Source organism: Crocuta crocuta, unplaced genomic scaffold (genome assembly GCF_008692635.1).
Source record: "Crocuta crocuta isolate KB4526 unplaced genomic scaffold, BGI_CrCroc_1.0 scaffold197, whole genome shotgun sequence".
NCBI lineage: Eukaryota > Metazoa > Chordata > Mammalia > Carnivora > Hyaenidae > Crocuta > Crocuta crocuta.
In genome coordinates this window covers 1,359,284-1,383,943 of record NW_027532002.1, presented here as the reverse complement: position 1 = coordinate 1,383,943, position 24,660 = coordinate 1,359,284, and the positions used below count along the sequence as shown (strand labels likewise).

The 24,660-nt window shown below is 44.8% G+C and overlaps 1 protein-coding gene across 4 annotated transcripts in view; it reads right to left on the bottom strand.

Annotated features, from left to right (window-relative positions):
- Positions 1-1,395: 1,395 nt before the first annotated feature.
- Positions 1,396-24,660, bottom strand: part of AOAH (acyloxyacyl hydrolase) — a 165,617-nt gene continuing 142,352 nt past the window's right edge. For all 4 annotated transcript variants that reach the window (XM_077775418.1, XM_077775419.1, XM_077775421.1 and 1 more), the window contains 5 exons: positions 18,317-18,375; positions 18,169-18,228; positions 16,589-16,685; positions 10,952-11,028; positions 1,396-1,591 (listed from right to left, as the gene is read on the bottom strand). In XM_077775418.1, the coding sequence (XP_077631544.1) occupies positions 1,463-1,591; positions 10,952-11,028; positions 16,589-16,685; positions 18,169-18,228; positions 18,317-18,375 (422 nt within the window). In that variant the 3' untranslated portion in view covers positions 1,396-1,462. The remainder of the gene's footprint in view (positions 1,592-10,951; positions 11,029-16,588; positions 16,686-18,168; positions 18,229-18,316; positions 18,376-24,660) is intronic.

Below are 24,660 nucleotides of genomic sequence, written 5' to 3'. Positions count from 1 at the left end.
CAACAAAGCAAAAAACAAAACAAAAAACCACCAAACCAAACCAAAACAGAAGTATATTCAAATCAGGAATATATTCAATAATAAAACGTACACAGTTAGACACACACCATCATTTTAATTTTTGCTTTATTCAGACAAAGACTTAGGTGCAGGTGGTTTATTTGGGAAGCATCCAAGAAAGCAGGGATGAGGGAGTAAGGAGAGTGATACAAAGCAGAAGGAAGCACTATCGAAGGCGTCATTGCCATGAACAAAGGGGATGATTCTGCCCCTGAGAAGCACACTCAATGCCTCCCAAACTGACTGCTAAAGGAAGATGCTGATGCATTTATTCATGTGCTCCTGGGACCCCTAGGGTAGACCTGCCCCACATCTCTGGGCTGTGTCAAGCAAGTTTTGAGGGCAGAATGTAGGAAGATGTCCCCCCGTGAGGTGGGATGCTGGTAGTGTGATGTGGGTCTGGATATACACCCACAGACCCCTAAATTTGTTGCTGCATCAGAGATGGTCAAAGGAGGTGACACACCAATGGGAATGGTGTACAATAGAATTTTCCGGAATTCCTGTGCTTATATGGACCCCAAACTTTCACAATACTTCAACAATACTACAAATAGGGAGTGTGACTGTAACAGGTCCCACTCAAAAGAAATTTGATAGAGGTCTTCTCAATTTGACAAAGCTAAAAATTTACATGACTTCACCAATAACGAATTGTGTGGCTGAAAGAAACTCTTCTAAATTATCAGTTAAAAGCAAGACATTTACTTTTCTGTCCTTCTGTAGACAATGATATCACCAAATCATTTTTCTTGGAAAAGATGATGAGATTATGCACCCAAAGAATGTAAGAAAACATTTTAAAGAAAGAAAAATGGTCACATTTTTCAATCTTCTGGATTTTATGAGGTTTATGGTATTTGTCAACTTTAAAAATTTGAAATTTGTTGCGATTTCTTTTCTCGTTCTAAACAAACATCCAAGTCGGTACCTAATTTTGTGTTTATAGTCTTGTGCTCTGTTGTGACAGTCCTTGGCAGCTGGCCACAGCCTCCCAAGGGGCAACCCCTGCTTGCTGGCCATCTTGAAGCAACAGCAACAGAGCAAGGACCAGCCAAGGCACACCAAGACCCCAGGTAAGTTGCTGAGCACTGCTAGACTTCTCATTTGTTCTTAGAACAGTTAGCTATGAAAGGGCATGGACACTCTTGCTTGGAATAGCATCCAAAGCACTTTATTAAAGATTACTTGAAGGTCAATTGCAGGGAACTGATCCCCAAAACACACAGAATCACGCTGTCATTTAGATACACTCCAAAATGAGAGAAAAGCGCCTTGCAAAGTTGCTCCTAAAGAGAAACCAATGAGTCTGTGAAACAGCAGCCTTGTAACTATTTGTTAAATGACTTTACTCAAGTTTTTGCTTCCCTGGGCTTTCCAGGAGTATACATCCTGAAGGCCCTCAGTGGCCCCCTTGATCTCCAAACACCTGCTCAATCTGAGCGTTGAATGGATTCTCCTTTCCCAGAACGTGGGGCCACTGAAGCTCCATCTTCTTCCACAAGCGGTCTGCCAAGAGCAGCAAAGCCACCTGTAAGAGAGAACCCAAAGGAGGAATGAAAGGAAAATTACAACAAAGGAAAGAATTTAGCAGCAGGATTTACTGTATCCTTTGTGTGGTGGGCAGATTCCAGGATAGTCCCCCATGATTCCTACCTTTGTGTCTTTGTACGATCCTCTTACCTTGATATGGGGGAGGGGGGCTATCACTTGGTTCTAAACATGGGGTATGGATGTCACTTCAGTGATTACACAACATTGTCTAAGAGGCTGCTTTGCTGGAAGTTGTGCTTGGGAGACTCTCCTTGTGGGACTGATGAAGTAAGAAGGCTTGTCAGGAAGTCCACACGGCAAGGGGCTGACGTCCAGCAAGAAGCTGGGTCCTTAGTCTTACATCCACAAGGAAATGAATTCTGCCAATAACCCAAGTGAATTTGAAAGCAATTCTTCCCCAGCTGAGTCTCCGGATGAGGACACGGCCAGGATGACACACCTGCATATTAGCCTTGTGAGATCCTGAGCAGAGGACCCAGTTAAACTGTGCCTGCACTCTGGCCCACAGAAACTGAGTTCTGGATGGTTTTAAGCTGCTAACTTTGAGGTGATTTTTTATTTAATAACAGTCATCAGATGCACGTTTTGATTTATCTGTGGGCAGCTAACATCAACTGCAGGTCTCCATCTTGGGTTTTGGAGATGAACAGGATGGATCCTTCCTTCAAGGAACTGTAGTCTAGGGAGGGAACCAGACATGCAAAATGACACCACCAAATCCACAGGTGGTGCTGTGTGAGGCTAGAAGGGGAGATGGTGTCAACTCTGCTGGGGGGTGGGTGGCGGCGGGGCAGGTAGGGGACAAGTCCTCTCTGAAGAGGGTGATGGCGGAGCTGAATTTGCAAGGAGAGTTCACCAAGATGGGTTATGTGGGAAAAATTGCACTTGGTGAAGGACACAACATGTGCAAAAGCAGAGAGCAGAGAGGTGTGGGAGAGGATGGCATGGCCGGCACTGCCAGGGGCCTGGGAGATGAGGCTGCATGGTCGCCAGGGTGAAGGAGGCTGTGAGCATGAAGAGTGTGGCTGGGGTGCAGGGTGAGGAATCACTGGCTTAATGCACATCAGGCCTGTCTTTGGCTTTTCCAGCTGAATGTCCACTCTTGGGTTGCTTTGCTTTACAGCAGATCTCCCTTTACTCATGATGTTAGCAGGAGCCAGTCTTGGTTGTCCAGCCCTCTGGCTTATCATTAACATGCTCCTGGTGAGGAGTCTTTCTCTGCAGATAATGCCCTTATTTAGCAAATGGGGCCTGGCCAGGCATTGAGGCCCTTGATGGCTACATCTCCAAAGGGTTTTTTAATGCTGAAAGATAAGTGTGATTGCTGAAGACCTTAACGGGTCACTCATTGTTCAGGGCAGATGCTCAGGGATGTCCCCAACTTTATTTAGAAGCACGTGGACTTTGTCTCCAAAGGGCAGGTCCTGTTCACCTACAGGCCAGGCCTCCAGCTCCCCAGGGGATGCTGGGCAGCCCCCTTCTGCTCTCTGGGCTGCAAGTCTCTCACTTGCAAAATGAGTGGGCTTGAGTAAATGGTCCAAAGACCTTTCTGGGTCTAAATGGTGTGTACAGCTTTAGCAGTTAGAAAAAACTAGAACTGGTTTAGTTGCTACATTAAATATCCCCAGTATTTTAATATGTTCCTGAGCTTTCTGAGGTAGCCCTGAAATTCTATCTATCCAACAATGTAATCTGATCATATCTATGTGGTATCTAGTAGAAACACACCCTACCCACCCCCACCACATATACACATACGCACCCCCTAACGCCACACACATCACACCACACCACACACACCATATCCACCCTCTCCCCCCACAACACAGACACAGACACACAGACACACACACACACACACACACACACACACACCCCTACACCCCATACCACCCCTTCCCCTAGGTTAACTGTCAAGCCGGCAGATTCCCAGGAAGGGGGTGATCATCTCTCATACACTAAGCAAGCAGTGTCTTCGAAGGTCTTGTGGCTGTTTTTTCCTGTTATTTCTCAACAAAGGAGGCTGCTGCCAGGTCTGTGGAAAATTACTGGTTCTTCTTTTTTGTGTTTTGCCTTTCTACATGGTACGCCTAAGCTGTCTTCCTAACAATTATGTGAAACCAAGGCATTTGTGGTTATTTATTTCCCAATCTAAATTAATAAAAGAGGAGATGGGGTGAAGATAAGAAGAGGAAAGTTAAAAGGAAGGAGATCAGCTTTCAGCGTGTGGTAACTGTTTGGTTTGAAAGCAATTAGTTGGCTGTCACTCTAATGGAGATGAAAATATTTATGCGTGTGCACTGCTAATATATTGGGTCTAAAGTGAGAGCAGCATGGTTATTATTGAACTAGAGATTTGTGATAAAATGACCCACTATAATCATTCAGTCATTTGACAAACATTTACTAGAGCACCTACCATGGGCTTCCCTTATAACCAACCTCCCATTGTAACTCCCATGATGCACAGGGCAGGGCACAGCCACCCTTTACCCTCATTACTCCAAATTAGTCAGTCTTCGAACATGAGGCTTCTTTTGTGCTTCCCTAGTCATAGTTTAAAATAGTAAAGCAATACCTATTCATTGGAGAAAAGTTTAAAAAGACAATTAAGCGGAAAGAGAAAAGAGTAAATAAAAGTCATTTGTAATTATAATAGAGGTCGCCAATGGTAACATCGGGTGTAGAGTCTTGCCCGTGCAGATGCATGCATGCGCGCACACACACAAATTGGATCCTTCTGTAAATATCATTTTATGATCTGCTCTTTCTAAGGTATAATTTACACACAGTAAAATTAACTTCCTGTGATAAACAGCTTCATGAGTGTTGACAAATGCATACACTTGAGTAATCGCCCCCACAATCTGTAATCTGCTTTTATTTACTTTGCTTTATATTACAAACATATTTCCGTGTCACTAAAGGTAGATCTATATCATTGTTTTTATTCAGTGCAAGGTACTCCATCAGACGGGTGCAAGCTAATTTATTTCACCAGTGGAGACTTGTGTCACATAGCTCCCTAACATTTGTCCTCAGGACAGGGGACAGAGACAGCCTCCGGCCAGCGCACATGACCTTGGCAGCATGGAAGGGGGTCGGAGGCTGCCTTGTTCAGTAACCCTACCCAACACATGCATGGGAGGAAATCTGGTCCAGCACAAGGCTGGCTGATAGGGGCTCTGGTTAAGTGGGGGTTTCTGGTTAACAGAGGCAGGCCTGTAGAGTCAACTACAGGCTCTTCCTCTGTAGTTGACTCTGCCGCCTGCATGCCCTTGCAGGGGCCCAGCTGCCCAGAGTCCACATAGCTGCCGCGTGGGGGGCGCTGCTCTGGTCCGGATGCCGCCGCCCATTCCAGCAGGTGTGCCCCTTCGCTTGGCTAAGCCCACATCTGAGGGGCGCTGGCGCCTTTTTTGTAGGCCCACCTGTAGCCTCAGTGCTTTTGTGGGAGATTGCCACCCATCTGTCTGCCTCCTGCTGCCGCCTGGGAGCCCTCACGGTACCAAGTCCATGTGGTGGTCAGGGGTCCACTGTAACGGCGTTTTTTTTTTTTGAGGTTTTCATGAAAGGGGCAACAAAGCAGGTGACTTAACACCCCAATGTCCCCTGTGAGTTTGGTGAAACAGGTCTTTCAGTTTTTCTCTGTAGCCCCAGAACTGAGGCATAAGTCCAGGGAGAGGGGGATGGGAGGGTAGGAACCTGGTGCAGTTTCTTGATTAGACTCTTGCTAACAGCACCATATGGCTTTTAGAATCTCTCTCCCTTCTGATGACAGTTTTTAAATTGAGCCCCACTTCTTTGCTCAGCCACATGTGTACTTCTTCTGAGTTCCTCTCCAGGAAAGCCTCTGGCCCTCCAAGCAAACGTAGCTGTGTCGGGTCCATCCTGCAAGTTCATGAGACACATCTGGACCCAGCAGAAGCCCAGCAGTGGTCACAGCTGCACATAATCCAGGATCCCATCACGTGCCTGCTTCATAAACTACCTTTATGCATTTTGTTACAAAAATAGAACTCTTTAGTTAGACAACTATAAAATCAAACCCTAAACAGTAACTACCTTTTTGTAATACTTAAAAGAAGAAATGCAATTCAAAGCAAGACTGCATGGGTTTTACTGAAAGCTTATCATCCCTGATCCCTTTTAAGTTGAACCCTGGCTAAATTTAACTCTGGGGTTTTATGAGACCAAAGTTAAAAATGCACTCTGAATTTATTTTTCCTGTAGGAAGAACATTTCTGGGCTATCTTGGTAAGATTGCTTTTAAATGCCTGCAGGGAAGCCCTAAGTAACCATAGGGAAGGCATGGCTTTGCTTCTCTTAATCTGCCCGCAAGCACAGTCTTTTGGCCCTGGTTACTTTTGGTTCCGATTAGTTTTAAATTTGTAAACTGACAACAATGACAATGGCGTAAGATGGACTGAAATACTTACATCTAAGGGAAAATGTAAAGTCCCGGTTCTAGCCCCTCTGTGCCGACTCAGTGTGTCATTCCAGAAGCACTGTTACGAGCTGGCTTCATGTATAAAGGAAACTGAAGAGACACGGTCGCTGGTGCATGGGCAGGGCCAGCCTAAAATAACTGGGTTTGAGGGTTCCCTGACCCAGAAGGCCCTCCTCTCCACCGTCCCTACTGCCAGCATTGCTTCCTTCTTATAGGGACTCCACAGGTCCGCCCAGGGCCTTGGGTTCCCAGGGGCTTACACGCTGAGATAAACAAACACCTGGAGACTATTAACACTTAATACCCAATCATACATATTATATTAAAACCAAATATATATATATAATGCAAAACCAATCCATCGATTATTTATCTTATGTCTGCCTCCAGTATTGTATAAGGTCCAGGGCTCAAGAGAAGGTGGAGATGATGTCATGGAAACTTTATTGCTTGCAACGAGAGCTTTAGGAGGATAGTTTGAGTTGCTATTGGATCATGAGAGCAGAGAGCTGTGCCAGGCAAAGCTGCTAAGGCAGGAGGGGTCAGAGGTGTTTGGCTGGGTCTCAGAGTAGTCAAGGAACCTGGACTTGATATTTGTGGCTCTTTCAGCATTTTCTATTTACTATTGTCTGGTTTTAGGCCCAGACATCTCTAAACTGCCTCTTCAGAGGCTTAGCTTAGCAGAGATTTTTAAAAAGTGCGTATTTGAACTGTAGAACTGCTGAGGCTTCCACAGGCCAGGGTCATTGGAATATCATTTCTTCTATAAGGCAGACTTCCTTTGCATTCTGTCAGCAGTCTGGCTGCCATTTTACCCTCTTCACCACACCTGCTCTTGCTGGAGGCAACGGGCAATGGTCACAATTTGACCCCGTGGGCCAGTCTCATCTCTGAGAGTGTTTCTAGTTCTCAACTAGATGCTGGTGATTTCTAAACTTGTGTCCCCTGGCTGGGCCCCTGTCCTGAGATCAGAACCCATTGATTTGACCTAACGGCGATCTAGACAATTCCATCTGGATTTTGTGCAGCCACCCCAAATTCAGAATGCTCAAATCTGCCCCTTCTTCTTTGGGGTTCCTTGACTTGGTATTTTTCACTTCTGTTCACCCAAAGGCCCAATCCTGCGAGTCATCTCCTTCCTACCCACCAAATCCCATCAACCATCAAGTCCAGCATTATCACCTTCTACATCTCCCTCTCATACTGAAAAGAAGATATCTCTTAAATTTCTGGTTCTACATTTGGGGCGTGAGATGAAAAGGTAAAGCAGTTCTCAGTCTATATTGGGAATTTTTCTATGTCTGGTTATTTTCCATTAAAATATAAGCAAAGAGTTTAAATGGTAGATATAAATTGGTTAAAAATTATAACGTATCAATCATAAATTTGAACTGTTCAACACAACTCCTATTTATACTTAAACTTGTTTTCCTAAGAAAATTGGAGAAGTTGAGTCGGCAGTGGTTAGACATTTCTGCAGAGCTTTAGGAAGAATAGGTCAATAGGATAAAGCCTGTTCCCCCCGTTGGTGGTTAAGCGGCCAGAACCAGCTGTTTTTGCTCAGATGTACAGGAATTGTTGAGAGGGCACTTGAACAAGGGCTGAGTCTACTCCTTTGGTTGGTATTGTGCCCATGCCATTTACACGAGTTTCTTAGACCAACCTTGCCCATCTGGCTCTTTTAAGATGGAAAAGATGCGGACTCCCATAGCTGCCCATGTTTTGTGAACCATTTGCTTGTGTGTGTGTGTGTGTGTGTGTGTGTGTGTATGTGGCAGTTTTAAGTTGTTAGTTTTTAAACTAATGACATAAGGATCTAAAAGGATCCATTAATACTGCCTCTGCTGTAAGGTGTTTCCTCGGGAGAGGAGTTTGCAGGTACATCCAGAGGCTCCTCTTCAAGGCCTCAAGTCACAAGTTCATCCTGATGTGCTCGCGTCTGCAGCTCCCACCCAGACCCTTTCCTGAGCTCTACGCTTGTATATTATCTGCTAAAAGAACATCCTCATTTTGGATGTCCTGTAGGCTCCTTAAGTCCAACATGTGGCAAACCCCTCAAACCACCCCATCCTGTGTGTTCTTCACCTCAGCGAGCAACAGAATCATCTCTCCAATCTCTCAAGTCATGAAAAGCGTCACGCTTAGCATCTCTTTCTCTCTCACCCTCACAGCCAATAAATGACCACGTTCTGTTGACTCAACTGTGAATGAAACTCCAATACAAACTGCTCTCTTTCTGCCCGCTCCTCCTGGGCCGTTACCTCACACACACAGAAGCATCCTCCAGATGGTCTCCCTCCCTCTAGGTCGGCCCAACGTACCACTCTCCAGGCTGATGCCACAAGTCTCGTTATTTTCCTCTCTTGCTTAAAAACCTTCAGTGGCTCCCTCTTTCCCACCGGAAAAAGGTCAAACTCCATACAGGCCTTACATGATCTGGTCCCTGAATACTTCTGTTGATTCCTCTCTCTCAATCCCCCTCCCATACTCAATGCCCTGGCCTCATTGCAGGACTTTTACTTCCTCCAATGTGCGCTACTGGTTTTGTTTGTTTGTTTTTGCATTTAGGTCTTGGCCAGTGCAGTTTCCTCTTCTCAGAACACTTTGTGCAGACCCTCCCTCTTTGCACTTGACTAGCTCATGCTTAGTTCTGAGTGGACACCTCTGAAAACTCTTCCAAACACCCCTCTCTCCCATCCCATCCCTCACAGTACCATGCTCGCACAACTGGAAGCATCAAACACTTTCTGTTTAATTTTCTGTTCACTTGTCATTCTCTCCCTCTTATACTGACTGTAATCTCCTTAGATGGCAGCGGCCGTTTCCTGTTCACTCTTGAATTCTCACTGTGTTTGATATGGGGGGGGCACCCAGTAAAGAGTTTTGGATGGCAAGTTGCAGTCTGCACCCTTCAGCTCAATATACACGATGAATAGGCAGGTTTTAAGCATGGCTACCCATGGCGCCTACTTGCGACGTGATCCCGCCATGCTATCATCCACTACCAGCATGTGAACACATCTCTCAGGAATAACATACCATTATGGCACGTATTGATTTTCAGCATTTTTACATTTATTTATTTATTTATTTAAAGTAGGCTCCACGTCCAACGTGGGNCATCTCTCAGGAATAACATACCATTATGGCACGTATTGATTTTCAGCATTTTTACATTTATTTATTTATTTATTTATTTATTTAAAGTAGGCTCCACGTCCAACGTGGAGTTTGAACTCAGGACCTTGAGATCAAGAGTCGCATGTTTTACTGCCTAAGACTTCCAGGTACCCCCAGATTTTCAGCTTTTGACTCTGTTCTCAATAATCAGTTATAGGAAAAGCCATTTGAGTGTAAGATAAAGCCTTAATTGGACACACTTTGAACCCCAATATTATGTTCAGTGTCAGGGACAAGATGGTCTTTTGATGGATCAGACAAATAGGCCTGGAAGGATAAAACAAAGCTATTTTTCACCCTCTGCTTTTTAGTTTGTTCCTAATTAACTCCTTCTCTATTTCTTTATATCCTCAATTCTCTACAGAATCTGAAAGGTAAAATTCTGTGACATGTGGGAATGACAAGAACCACTACCTAATTATTGCCACAAAGAAAGTCTCCATATTAAAAACTACGAAATTTTTATAATTTTCGAATTTGTATAACGAAAGTCACCTTTTTTGTGAGGAGAAGACATCTAGTATTTAGCCAGCTTCTAGGCAATAATTCTGTTGGATCACTTCATCCAAATGATACAGAGGAAAATTAGATATTCTGAGATGGATTACTTAGATTTATTTATTTATTTGGTTGTTGAAAACAGGGAGATGGGCATTCAAGTTTTACTTTAGATTTTCCCAGCATTTGTGGGACTCCACTGTTTACTCATCTGTTGTTTTACCCTTTGAGGCAGCTTTTCGCCCTGTCTATAGGTACTCCCTGGAGCCGGATCATTGCATTCAGGCTCCTGAGGGGACGGTCAGCTGTCCCTGTGGCCAGGCTGACCACCGAGACCAGGGCCGCGGGGAGAGCACACGAGGAGTGCTTCTCTGATTTAGACCCTTGTCACTGCCACACCGTACTCACCAAAGGCTAGGCCACAAAGACTACAGTTGCAAAGGATTGCCAGCTTCCAAATTTGAAAAGTGACAGAACTACCCCCACACTTATTCATTTATTTTTTAAATGAAGAAATCTCATGAGCAAGTCCAGTGGGTATAACAGAGGAAAGCGGTGCTTCCTTTGTTGAAGTTAGGATAATGGAGAGGGTGAGGGTAGGAGGGGACGAGACCCTTCATCTCCTGTTACTCTGGGAAGAGGCCAGAGGAGAACTACTTCCCAGAAGTGTACCTTGGAATCCTAGATAAGAAACAGCTCTTACTGCAGGATATTGCTAAGGACACTGTTCTCCTCTCATTCAGTGGCCTTTCTGGAAAGATCCATAGAAGAAATTTCTCCTAAGTCTCTCTTCCAGGAACCCTTGTGATTGTTTTTGAGTATTTGACTTATTTATTGAGTTACTTATGCATTTATGTATGTATGTATTTATTTATTTTAATGGAGGCCATCACTTATGTCCCTTTTTACATCAGCCTCTACACAACACGGCTGATTTGTAGGCTCCCACCAACAGTTTCTCAGGACCACCCTACATATATTTTATGAACTGTAGACATTAAGTTAGGAAGCCAGATACCAATTCTATCTTATTTGCCTTTCACTCTCATTTTCACTTTATTTTTACTGAATCTTCTACTTACACATGTGAGTACCTTACCTCAAATTCATTCTGGAATAAAATGGGATAAAAATAAACACAAGGATGCATAACTCTATTTTAAAAATAACCCAACAGATAGCCTTCAGCCACTGCTGTGTGATCACACTTACCTCATTGGGGTGGAATCCATCGACTGGTTCAATGAGCTGCCAGGGCTGCCCACCTCTCTTCTGCCACTCCTTCGTGACTGCAGGACACACACAACCAGAGGGTTAGCTACATGCTTCCACGAGGGACCGAGGGACCGTCAATATCAGAGAGCAAGGATCAGGTGGAAAATGTCTGAGCTGCCCACCACCCCGGGTGATGCTTACTCAACTGTGGCTGCCCTTGGCTATTATCTCCATCTGAAGGTTTTCTGAATGGAAATGACCTTCCCATTGTATGGTCTTTTTCTTTTTCCTGACTCAGGAAGAAAAAGTGTGAGGGTGTTAGGAGAAGGTGGTTTGTTCAGTGAGGAGGGTGGTGGGAAAAGGTGAGCCCTGAAATACTCAACATAAATGTAAATTCATCTCATTTTTCAGTGGGTGAGTATTGCAAGAGAAGGAGGGAAAATTAAACATTTTGTTAACATCTCTGTGTGGGCTGCCATTTCCAGATACTGCCCGTGTATGCCAAGCAATCACCATTAAAAGTCACATAGTTTGTCAGGAATATAATTATATAAAATTATCTCAACATCACATTTAAAGTGAGTATGGCTACAGAGGAAATATTATGAGCCCCAGAGTGATGAAAAGCAATAAAACTGCCCTTCAACCAGAGTAAGAGACCACGAATGTCAGTTGCTCCAAGGCAGCGGCACCATTAACTCTACGCTGTAATACTACATAGCCAGAAAGAACTCCTCAAGGAAATTTCAAATCCCTAGAGAGCTTCCAGAGAGAAATACCTGAAACTTATGGCTCCTAGCATCACCCATACCTTCATTTCCTTGGTGTCCAGAGAGGGGAGCAGACACAGCTGCGATTTTTCTAGTTCTTCCCCCTCCACGTGACAAAGACTCAAGAGCGGGAATGTGCGCTCTCTTGGTCCCCACACCCCCTCATCTTGTCCCAAGGGAAGGAATGGAAATTCTACTGGAGGCTTTGACTGGACAAGTGAAGCTTGTTCCAGAGCTGAACCCGTACTATGCCGCTTTTGTAATTAGTCCTAATATCACAGCGTGCCACCCCTGCTTGCTACCCAATCCCTATTCCCTGAGGGGTTGCAAAAGCTGCTGCTCTTCTCTGAGCTCAGGAAAAAATTCCTGCTGGTGGTTTGAAGTCCTAGACACAGGATCACCAATTCCTGTTGTCTTCTTCCCTGGCAAAATGGCCGCCCCTGCGCCAGTCTTTCATATTTTGCACCTGGGTTTTACTGGGAGTCAGTGACAACATATTGCTTCCTGCCAGGATACATGTTTCTGCAGCTGCACAAGTCCCCATCGCTCCCCGCTACAAGGGAGTCCAACCTTTAGAAGAACTTATCATATAGAAAATCTAATAGGTGTTAAAAGAAATGCCACAGGTTACCAAGGCTACAATCAGACTATTCAGAGTGAAAAACCATCATTTTCTCACATGATTATTGTGTCTGCAAGGGTTACCAGTCATTGCACATCTGCACACATCAGTATTATAACACTTAAAGGGAGAATCACTAACTCACAGGCAAGAGGCTAAGGTTTTACCTGTGTTGTGCTCAGTGTTAGACGGAGTGACCCTTTTACATCTGTTTATCTTAGGGGAAATTTTGCTTTCTTAGAATAAATACAATACCAGACAGTGGTCTTATTTCCTCTCTGACTGATTTTGGAGGTGGAGGGGAGCATGGTAAGTTGGTCTGTTTTCTTCCTACTTGGGACCATAGTTAAAAATAGGTAAACAAGGGTGCCTGGGTGGCTCAGTTGGTTGAGCGTCCGACTTCGGCTCAGGTCATGAAATCATGGTTCGTGGGTTTGAGCCCTGCGTTGGGCTCTGTACTGACAGCTCAGAGCCTGGAGCCTGCTTCAGATTCTGTGTCTTCCTCTCTCTCTGACCCTCCCCTGCTCACGCTGTCTCTCTGTCTCTGTCTCTCTCTCTCAGAAAAAAAAAAAAAATTTAAAAAAATAGGTAAATGAATACCTATTTGTTCAGAAGACCTGAATGAAGCTTCTTGAATGGTCATGAATGCTCTCTCTCAGAATTTGGTGCATAATGTATTTTCTATATCTGCAAAGTCAAAGTAAGTCTGCTAATGACTGGCTTTTCAGAGACGCAATAGAAATCACTGAAGAGTCACAAAACCCTTGATAGCATCTTGATGAACAGTAACACTAGTAGATATTTAAAACACGAAATCTGAACTCTGGTTCGCACCATGAAGTCATTGGTTATTTCACAAACATACACATGGGAAGAACTAAAGACCAAGAACCAAGGTTACTCCAATTGAGTTGTCTTGGAAACTGAGGGCAGCTGGTATATTTAAACTGCCAGTGTAAAAATGGCCCTGTCGGCCAAGCGGCATTTTCCTTCCTCTGTTTGGGAGGTGTGGTACAGACAAAGAAAGAGGACGTCACCTGCTCAAGCTGGCATTTCCTGAAAGAAGGAAAAATTGCTGCCTCTGTTTGGCTCATAACCAGTTAGAGGATGAGTCAGCAAGAGACAAAAAAGAGTCTTTGGAGATGAGCAGTAGACTTTCATGGAGAGACTTTGGCTGTCAGAATGCAGAAGAGATAGGTCTCATGCCTGCCCTCAAGGGACGGGAACTCTCAACTGCAATTTGCTCTGTCACAGGGTATGGACATGGAAATTTTATATGAAAAATGAGGATATTTGTGATGCAACAGTCAGCTCAGATACAGTACTGAAAGGAGAAGGGGGGTTTTCATGTGAGCATGAGTACTGCCATTTAACATGTGGCTATCCAGTGTTTGGGTCTGGTAACAGAAGACAGCAGTGCTAATGAGATACGTTCCACCACAGCCTCCTCTAGGGAACTCAGAGTGATCCACAGGTATGACTGGTGATGGGAGCTGCGTTGGACGTTGGAAGAGAAGCAACATTTATTCTCCTTGTATAAGAAGCCTTAGAAGAACGTACTAGGAGCTTTGCATATACTGATGGCAGTGGTGGTGGGAGGCTGATGGGTCTCAGTACATGGCAGGGTTGGCTCAGGGTTCACATAAGCCCCCACCCCCGCTTAGTTCTTGCTGCCGCACACAAGAGGAAACAAAGTAGAGTGGTTAGTTAATCTACTCAAGGTTGGTTACACAGTCATTCTGTGTCTGAGCTGGGCTGGGGCACAGTTCTACCTGGGCTCTTTTTCTCATAGCACAGCGCACCTATAGGCTTTCCGGGACGGTGAGTTGCCCAGGAGTGGCGGTCGCCCCAGAATTGCATCTGGGAGTGGATGATCCCTCTGCTGTATCAGATGTTCAGGGGGGCAGCTCCCAGGCCACCCTTTCCCCTGCCTGCACTATCCCTCCACTGGGCCCACTGACTTAGAAGGCAAGGAAGGCCCTCGACCAAAACTGGGTCTTCAGATTTATTTTTCATAAATGCCTCTCGGGAAATTCCTGAAACTGCTGATGAGAGTTGCCAAGCGAGGACAAATGCTGAGGAGGTTTCTCAGTAAGGGGAGCCACTGCCATTTTGGTTTAAAATGCTCAGTTCAGGGGCGCCTGCGTGGCCCAGTTGGTTAAGTGTCCGACGTCAGCTCAGGTCATGATCTTGCAGCTCGTGGGTTCAAGCCCAGCATCGGGCTCTGTGCTGACAGCCAGCTCAGAGCCTGGAGCCTGCTTCAGATTCTGTGTCTCCCTTTCTCTCTGACCCTCCCTTGCTCACACTGTCTGTCTCTCTCTCTCAAAAAAATAAAACATTTAAAAAAAATCTAAAAAATAATAAAATGGTCAGTTCAGTTTAACTGAATGTTTTGCTTCTCTGCTGCATATATTGTCGCTGTGAGGACAAGAATGGGAGTTGATGAACCTCAACTTCAAGCCTGGCAGGTCACCCATGGAAAACTGGTAGTAGCGAGTCAAGGGTAAAGCTCTTCTCTCTGTATCCTTCATGAAGATAAGGACAGTTTTGTTTTGTTTTGTTTCTGACAGCTGTATTCCTAGCACCAACACAGTACATAGTAGGACTTAGGAAAAATCAGATGACTAACTAAATCTTAATCTTGTAGTGTTATAGGGCCCCATTTATTAAATTTTAACAGGCATATGGCTCATCTGTGGATTACGTTAAAATGCAAAATTCCAGTGAGGTAGGTCCTAATTAGAAGTGGGGCAGGGCGGGGGGCTCTGCATTTGTAACTGGCACCCAGGTGTTGTGGATACTGCTCGTTCTGAACCACACACTGAGTGGCAAGGGCGTGCTGGAATGGTGCTCTTTCCTGGGCACTGGCTCTGTGTGTACCAGGCACAGCACTTAGGAGAATTACACATTTGTTTCATATACTCATCACAAAGATTTGTTATGAAGATATGATACCCCCAGTTCCAGGTCTGGAAAAGAGAGTTTTGACACGTTCAGGAAGGTTTCCTACATTCCCGAAGACAATAAACGACAGAGCTAGAGATTACTCTGGAAATTGAAAAGTCCCATTTGAATGTTAGACATTATTATATTTTTAATAACTTTGTCTACATTCAAGGTTGATGATCATCAAAGATCACTTGGTGGTGCATTTATTTACACCAGGAATTCATTAGTGAGTCTTTAGCTCTGCATTTTAATGAGAAGTTATTTATCAAAATGTCTCTCCCCATGAGAGAATTATGTATCACCCGGGCAGGAAACCTAGTTAAGGGAGATCAGTCCTGTTGAAAAGATGTTCAGACTTGAAGTGCTAGAGTGTGCAATGCAGTACGTGTCAGCTAATGTAAAATTTGATAATTCATGATGGCCATCTGCTCCATCCCAGATGCTGGGGCTGGGGTTGTTGGTGGTGGGGAGATAGAGATGATAAACTCTGGAAGAGACACCTTCCATCATTTGCATCCGCTGTAAAGCTTTCCATCAGCATCATCTCAGCTGGCAGTCAATCAACAGGAGGCTTTTCTCTTGTATAACAAGTGCTTAGCAATAAAAATGAGGCTGGGAGGAATAAAGTCAATAAATAACCATTTTCTCAGAGTCCAGATGTAAAGGACAGATCAGTAGCTCCAATAATCATGCCTATTTTTTGTGTGGCCACTCAGTAGCGACCCCCGTGTCTGGACAGAACGCTAGGAAAGAAACAGTGATGTTCTTTTCAGAAAGCTGGGATATGGATTGTCAAATCCATAGGCAAATCTGAGGTCCCTCCCTTAAAGACTCTCATGTTACATCACGTGTGGAGTCTGGGAGTCTGCACTGCTACTGAGCCCACAGGCAATTTCATGTGCATCTGAGAGGCACTGCCTTCGCCCTCTTTCCTGCCACACTCGTCTTTAGGTAAGCAGGCCAGTTCTTGCTAAACTGGCAAGAAGGAGTTAGGTGATTCCATTGATCTGCTGGCTCCCGGCCCAAATTTGTTTCCCACAGGTCATTGGCCCTGTTGCTTCAGGGATTCTAAAATGATGCTGAGATGAATAGGTGATAGTAGACTTCCACCCTCCCAGAGAGGGTCTCACACTTTACCTTTCTCCAATACTCAGAGCTATTAGTATGTTAGAACATGCAGGAGCCTCCCTGCCCAACCTACTGCCTGTTGGCCTATAAACGCTTTGCCCAGGCAGGCTCTAAACTAGCTGCTACTCCTGTCTTCTGCCAAAACCCACTCCCAGCAAAACTTACCTTCTTGGAAGTCAAAATCCGCATAGAAAAGATCGAAGTTGGTGAATTTCTGGCTGCTTGCAATTTTTTTCAGTGTATTGGAGAGTTGTTTTGCTCTCTGAATACAAAGGAAACAGGGAGAGTTCCTTATAGCCTACACTTCAGTGAGACAATTCAGGCAGAACAAAGAAATCGATAGTCCTCACCCTCACTCCAAGCCATCAGCAATAGGTTGCTCTGCGCATTAAATTCTAGTCATGTACAAATGGCTAACGAACACACAAAACTGTTAAAATTCATTAGGAATCAATCAGTGAAAATTAAAGTAATAAGATACCACTTCTTTCCCCCAGGATTGGTAAAGAAAAGATGAATAATCATGGTAATATAGAATATTGCCATGGGAGAGGTGACTGAGAATGTCAATTTGTTTAAGCTTCCCAGAGAGCAATTTGGAAATAAGGATCAAACCCTTAAACATGACATACCCTTTGACCCAATTATTTTTCTAAGAATTTATCTGAAGGAAATAGAAATGATATAGAAAGAAATATATATACACACAGGTTCATCACAATGCTATTTTTCATATTGAAAAATTGGAAACAACCTATATGTCCAACACTAAGGTGGGAAATAACTCATGGTATTCATACGGTATATTCATATATTGTATACCTTAAAATGGTGATAAAATTATGATGGGAGGAATAACTTATGAACATTGGAAGGCATTCTGATGCTCTGTAGGCACAACCCCAAAATATCTACGAAAGTAATATTGGAAAGACATACATACATATTGACTTTGGGTGGTAGGAGTTTGGGTAATTTTTGTTGGTATTCTTTGTGCTTTTTTATATTCTCCAAATTTTTAAATTAAAATGTATTTCTTTTGTAAAAAAATCAATAAATGTCTTACAAAGAGATTATCCACCATCAGTGAAAGAAATGTGTGACGGGGCGCCTGGGTGGCTCAGTTGGTTAAGCTCCGACTTAGGCTCAGGACATGACCTCATGGTTTGTGGGTTTGAGCCCTGTGTCGGCTCTGTGCTGACAGCTCCGAGCCTAGAGGCTGCTTCACATTCTGTGTCTCCTTCTCTTTCTGCCCCTCCCTTTCTTGTGCTCTGTCTCTGTCTCTCAAAAATAAATTAACATTAAAAATTAAAAAAAAAAAGAAGTGTGTGAACCATGGATTTCCTCAGAGAAGACAGAAGACTATTGAGCACCTGGTCCTCATGTACCTTGGGAGAAAGTCAGCCATATATGGGCCTGTCTTTGCTTGCTTTTCTCTATTTGCCTAAGACCAGCTTTAAAAGGGATGTATGTGTGTACATATATGCACAAGAGAGACAGGCACACACAGAGACAGTGATGGAGAGACACAGCAAGACACAGACCCAGAGGGAGGCAGAGGGAAGCAGAGAGAGACATGGCACCCCACATTCTCCCTACTTCTCAAGAACCCTAGCAGTTGACATTTTTATTCACCACCTTGGAGGCCATTGCCTTGCCCAAATCCCATCCCCAGCGGAAACGCTGCAGTAAACACAGGGAAGGAATAATCAAAAATGGCATCAGAGGACCCGTAACAGTCCTACCTCTGAAGTGAGAGTCCGGAGTGTCTTGTTGGAGGACATCCAGCTGTGGCAGGGGCTGACCTGAGAATAAGAAAACACCACTTTGATGACAGAAGAACATGGCCAGTAACAGGGAATGTGGTCTTGGAACAGGTCGGTGTGGGCTCACCTGGAGACAGTTCAGGAAGGAGTAGAAATGTGCATAGGTCACATCCTTATTTAGCCAGCCTGGAAGACAGAGAGGTCTGGTGTGTGTACATATTCAGATCTAGCTGCCAATGAGGGACACTTGTGGGTGACCCTGTCTCCCCTGCAGAAGGGCGGCACTGCTAGGGACCTACCCTGATTTTTCATTCAGCATTGCTCTTGAAGAAAGCCTGCGCATTCCTTCCTTCTGAGTGCCCTACAAATTCAGACTGAGCTGGGGAGGGGCCCCAGGGACTTTACTCCCAACTCCATCTTTTGCCATGACTAGGGAAGGCCTTGAAGGGCCTGACCTTATCTGGACCTTAGGTAGAAGGATACGAAGGTACCACAGGGACTGGAATGCTACTGACAAGGGACTTGCAGGGCAGTGACTTTCTCCTGACGATGATATGAGATGCCAAGTTCCCCTGGGGCACAGGGAGCATTGAAGGCGGTAGTTGATCAAACCCTTCTTTTCAACTTTTTGTAACCCAATGATCTGCCCAATTATCCCATGCTAAGGACCTGCCAGGACATTCTGGGTGTCTCAAGTTCTCACCATGCACTGTCCTGCAGTTTGGTAGAGTGAAAGCCTCCAAAAGTACTTGGGTGGCTGTTGGATGGGAGAGGACAGTACATCATATCCCTTCATAGCCAGTGCATATCTTATTTGAGCCCTAATTAGTAGATATGCCCTACATTTATTTTTTGGTGCAGGTTAAAGAGGTACATAAGAATAAAGATGCGGGTTGGGGCACCTGGGTGGCTCAGTCAGTTAAGCATTGGACTTCGCTCAGGTCATGATCTCATGGTTAGTGGGTTCGAGCCCCATGTCAGGCTCTGTGCTGACAGCTCAGAGCCTGGAGCTTGTCTTCAGATTCTGTGTCTCCCTCTCTCTCTGACCCTCCCCTGCTCATGCTGTCTCTATCTCTCTCTCAAAAATAAATAAAACACTAAAAAAATTTTTTAAAAAGAATAAAGATGGGGGTGCCTGGCCAGCTCAATGCGAAGAGTGTGCAGCTGTTGATCTCAGGGTTGTGAGTTCAAGCCCCACATTGGATGTAGAGGTTACTAAAAGAAATAAAATAAAACTTAAAAAAAAAAGAATGAAAATGTTAAGTGCCATATATGAGTTCATCCAGAGTCTTTCCAAACATCAATTGCAAGCCCAGAATCTGTGGGGGTTATTTCTTCTCTCTTCCCACACACCGCCCCTCTCCCCTCCCATCCCACCTTCCAGCCTATGCACCCTCCCAGCCCCGCGAAGCAATTCGACTTTCATGCTGTGGCCGAGACACGAAACCCAGGCCCTCCCAGATCTCAGGGCTGAATAACTGATGTCTCATCCATTAACGCTTCTCACACGCTTGAAAAAATATAGGAAAATAATAGGACCAGTCTCGGAGTGAAGAGAAAGATTGAAGGTGACGGAACACAGTCTTATTTTTCACTTATATCTCAGATCGGTTAGACTGAAAGATAGATTCAATTTTCTTGTCATAGAGGAAAAACATATTCTCTCTGTGTGTGGGCGAGTGAATCCCAAGACTGGAAAACCACAGGCTTATTACCGCCATTAAAGTCACAATGACACACTAGGACTCCTCTGTTCTCCAAAGGTGTCTGTATCTTCATATTTTAGATAAATTTCAAGCCACTGGCTTTTCTGTCTTTGCTTTTATTTTATGCTCAACATGGAGCCCTGAGCTCCCATCTTTCTCCAAGATCCTGCTTTGTGCCACTGAGGCTTCTTTTCTTCTATTGTGGGGTGTGTGTGTGTGTGTGTGTGTGTGTGTGTGTGTGTTGTAATATAGCTTTGTGGGGGCGCCTGGGTGTGGGTGACTCAGCCAGTTAAGCCTCGGCTCTTGATTTCGGCTCAGGTCATGATCTCAGGGTTCCTGAGGCTGAGCCCTCTGGCACTTCAGAGCCTGCTGGGGATTCTCTCTCTTCCTCTCTCTCTGCCCTCCCCTGGCTCACACACACTCTCACTATCACAATAAATAAACTTAAAAGAAAACAAGTGGCTCTTGCCCCCTGCTGGTACTACCCCTGAGCTGCACCCTTCCCTTTGCCATCTTGTTTTTGTTGTCGTTGGGCTGGGGCCTTGTAATAAACCTTAGGTAGCTTAGCTGGGGTCCTGTCAAACTGCTTGGTCCCGATGAGTCCCCTCTCCCCAGAAGTGGCCTCTCTCTCTTTCCTTTGCCCAGTGGCTGAAGCCTTTTTAACTTGGGGGTGATGACACCCAAGGCCTGACTATAAGTCACACTCTGGCACCTTCCCCTTTCCTGCCTGCAAGGCTGGATGACTGCTAACCAGAAGGTCCAGAGATTGTCCAGCTCTTCGATACTGGGAACTCATCTGCTGACTCTCGTTGAGGGGCTAAGTCCAGACATAGATTTGTTCAATCCTGGCTTAGTCCTCTCTCCCTGCTGTCCTACTGCTGAGGACCCAGCACACCTGAGGATGAGACCACAGGTTTTTCTTCCTAGACCTTCTCCCAATTCCAGTCCTTTTCCTCCCATTTTCTTGATATTCTGGCCTCACTCTAATTAGACAAGGTTGATGTAGCAAAAATCCTGAGGTGAGTAGGTGGGTCTGCTGAATTGGATACAGGCATTCTAGCTGTACTTGGGAGGTAACTGGGAAAACTGTAATGAGTTGGTTTCCCTTCTCGCTGGGATTTCTGCTGTGGAAGGTAGGGGGACTCTGGGCTGGCCATGCGGAAAGTCAGTTGGGAGTGCTTGTGATAGGCTTATGATTTAAAGAAAGGGAAGCGGGAAAGTAGTTCTTTTCTCCACTTATTAGTGCTGTCAATTCACTCTTTCTTTTTAGGTATTAGTTTTTATCTCTGTAATTTTAAAGGCATTTTTGTATATTGAGGAGCCCTGGTATAAAGAGTGATCCTACCTACATGTCATACCTATAAAGAGGCAGTGTCTGCGGTATCCTGTTCAGTATGTGAATCTGGTGAAGAAAGCTGGTCAAGAAGGCCAGGACAAGGGCAAGAGAACTGGAATTATCAGGGCTGAGGAACTATCAGTGTGTGTGTGTGTGTGTGTGTGTGTGTGTGTGTGTGTGTGTGTGTGTAAGGGGTGGGGAACCTATGGGCTGGCCTCCAAAGAGTAAAAGGCGTGTTCTACTCCTACTGGCTAGAGTAGCTGCTTGTGTCCTAGTCATTTGTAAGTTCTTTAGGGCAGAATCTGGCATTTACTTAATGCTGGGACTATAATTGAAATTTTAGGCACCATAAAAACTTAGTGCTGACAAGAGCTGCTACACCTCCATGAAGTACCATCTGAATGCATAAAACCTTAGTAAAACCACATGAAGTCAGACAGGGAGTAAGCCAGCAATAAAATAAGAGGTATACTACTACAAGGTATTTTGGAATACATTAGGTTTCAAGTTCAAGAGTAATTGGGAAAAATTAAGCTGTTGTTGATGTTTTGTGGCAGAGGCCTTTCAAGGAAGGCCTACTTGCAGGCTTATTTGTAGCCAGCAACCTTGGACTTTTTGATTACATAGTCTAACCTTTCAGGTAGCTCCCAGCCTATGGCTTGTACCGGTGTCATTGACACAAGGTGATTTCACTGTCAGGATCTATATTGTTTTTTCCCCAATGGAATTGTCTCTCCTCTCTCTTTTGAAGACAAAGGCTCCATTTTAGTATCATCTTTACCCCCAAAGCACATAATAGGCATCTCTGACATACTTATGGAAAGATTGGCTTTCTCATAGACTGTGCCCGAGAGGATTTATCCCTGGTCAAGCTTGAAAAGATCTACGTAAGTAGAATCCTAATGTGTGAGACTTACTTTCTGGTCATCTTCAAAAAGACTATATATCTTGCTAGAAATTTTAATTGCTGGTAGAGATTGTGGGGCTGTCACAGCTCTTGGCAGCCAGGCATTGACTGCGTAGTGACTCAAATAGGGCTAAGAGATGCTAAGAGGGATTTATTACCCCCTCCTCCTTGGCAGGAGTAGGAGTTAGGAATCTATTCTTGCCCTAGGCCTCCATTAGCAGCTGATTTGATGTTGTGGCATTGAACCTTTTCCTAGGTGAATAGTCAGGCTGAGCTTCTACCTGTCCTACTAGGCAACAGAGAATGTATCACTGACCCGGGGTCTCCTTGACCCCTTCTTCTTCCTGACAGCAGGCAGCCCAATGTAGAGCTTGAACTCATGAACCGTCAGATCATGACCTGAGCCAAAGTCTGAGACTTAACCAACTGAGCCACCCACGCACTCCCTGACCTCTTTCTTGATCCTTAAAGGGTGGCTACAGTCAAGTCTTGAGAGTACTGTCATCATGCTTCTAGGCTCAAAGACAGAAGTAAATGGAAAAACCTGTTTATTTGCCTACACAATGCTTAGCACAGTGCCCTGAGAATCAGACTTGGCATTTGGCTATTGATGAAGATGAGACTGATCCTAACCTAGGGCCAAACCCTGAGGCTGGCCCAGCATTAACCCACTTTATTGCTGGCTCATGTGTGGTGGGAGTGAAGGTCCAAAGATTGGATTTGAAGCCAGAGCAGAACTGGAATGTAGGGCAATAGCCCTCCCCTCAAGCCTCTCATCTTATGTGAGTTTTGTGCCAGCCGAAGGAGACATGGGGAAGCTGGGTAAATCCCACCTCCTTCCCTGGGCTGTCTAGGAAGGACACTGATGCTTCGTTGAGGAATTTATAATTTATTTCCCATGGCAACCAGGCAGCAGGGATAATTTAGGATATGAACAATAACTTAAAAACATTAAACAAATTTTAGAGGGTTTCAATTTTCTTCCTAATTGGATTTTTCTTCAAAACCACTGTTGTTTATATAGAACAAATTTGTTCTACCTTTCCCTTCTTCCTCTTTTGTGCTGTGAAATGCTAGTGCCTGATTAGTGGCTGGAGACAGGCCATTTGAGGATAAGGCAAAGCCTAAAACAGGGTTTCTTCACCTTGGCGCTCCTGACATTTTTTTTGTGGGCGGCTGTGCTGTGCATTGTAGCATGTTTGGGACCATCCTTGGATTCTACTCTTTAGATGTTAGTAGCACACCCTCTCCAGTTGTGATAACGAGTGGGATGGGTAGGTTGCCCCTGGATGAGAACCACTGGACTAGACAATCCACCAAAGTGATGAGTAGTCCCCCAGGTCACCTTCTTTCCTTCCCTTGCTGCCTTCCAAATTGCACGGTGTCACTATTACATACCGGGGTTGAGTCAAGTGGNTGCTGTGCATTGTAGCATGTTTGGGACCATCCTTGGATTCTACTCTTTAGATGTTAGTAGCACACCCTCTCCAGTTGTGATAACGAGTGGGATGGGTAGGTTGCCCCTGGATGAGAACCACTGGACTAGACAATCCACCAAAGTGATGAGTAGTCACCCAGGTCACCTTCTTTCCTTCCCTTGGCTGCCTTCCAAATTGCACGGTGTCACTATTACATACTGGGGTTGAGTCAAGTGAATTGTGTGGCATATTTGAGAGAATTTATGGAGTCATCTAACCAGCGTTCATGGAAAGAAAATGGAATTTGAAGTCAGAAAACCAAAGTCAAGTCCCCACTGATGTGATAGAGTAAATTGGAAGCACGTCTCTCCTGTCCTCAACTCCCCTTCTCCAGGCATTTCTTAGTATGGGAGAAATCTAGGAATCTGAAGACATCTGTTAGGGGAACTGAAATTTTCACTCCCAGTGACTCAAAGAGACACTCTTGGCCCAAGCTATCTCTACATGTCCCAGGCAGCCCAGAATGGAGTCAAGTTCTCTGTGTGACCATGTTACTATCTCTAAGGCTCAAGGCCAAAACTGTGGGAACAGAAGGAATGTGTTTTCCTTGTGGAAGGCTGGATGGTGTTTTGCTTGGATGATAACGACATCTGGGGCACACTTGGTAACTGAAGAGGAAAATGACTTCAGTCTTATTGGTGGGAATCCTAGAAAGTGGGTATTTACTGTTTGTAAGGGACCAGAGTCCTTTGACAATTGGTTAGAGGGAACCTGACCATTTTGTCTGTGAGGAGGGCGGAACTTTCTGAGGGAGGTGGTGGTGAGGGGTTGGCTTAAGCAGGAACCACGGGAGGAGGAGGAGGAGAAGAGACTGGAAAGACACAGAGAAGTTATTAATACTAGGGAATGCTCTCCACCTCCACCCTCTAAGGTGCGCACTGAGGAAGGAGTTAAGGTTTTTCCCTTTAAATTGCTCATCTGACTCATTAGAAACTGCCTGGACCTCCAGAACGCTTTAGCAGGGGTTGGTCTAAGAGGAGGCTATGGCAATATGGGGGAAAGGGAAAGGCCTTTTAATGAGAGACTGGCACAGGTGTTGTTGAT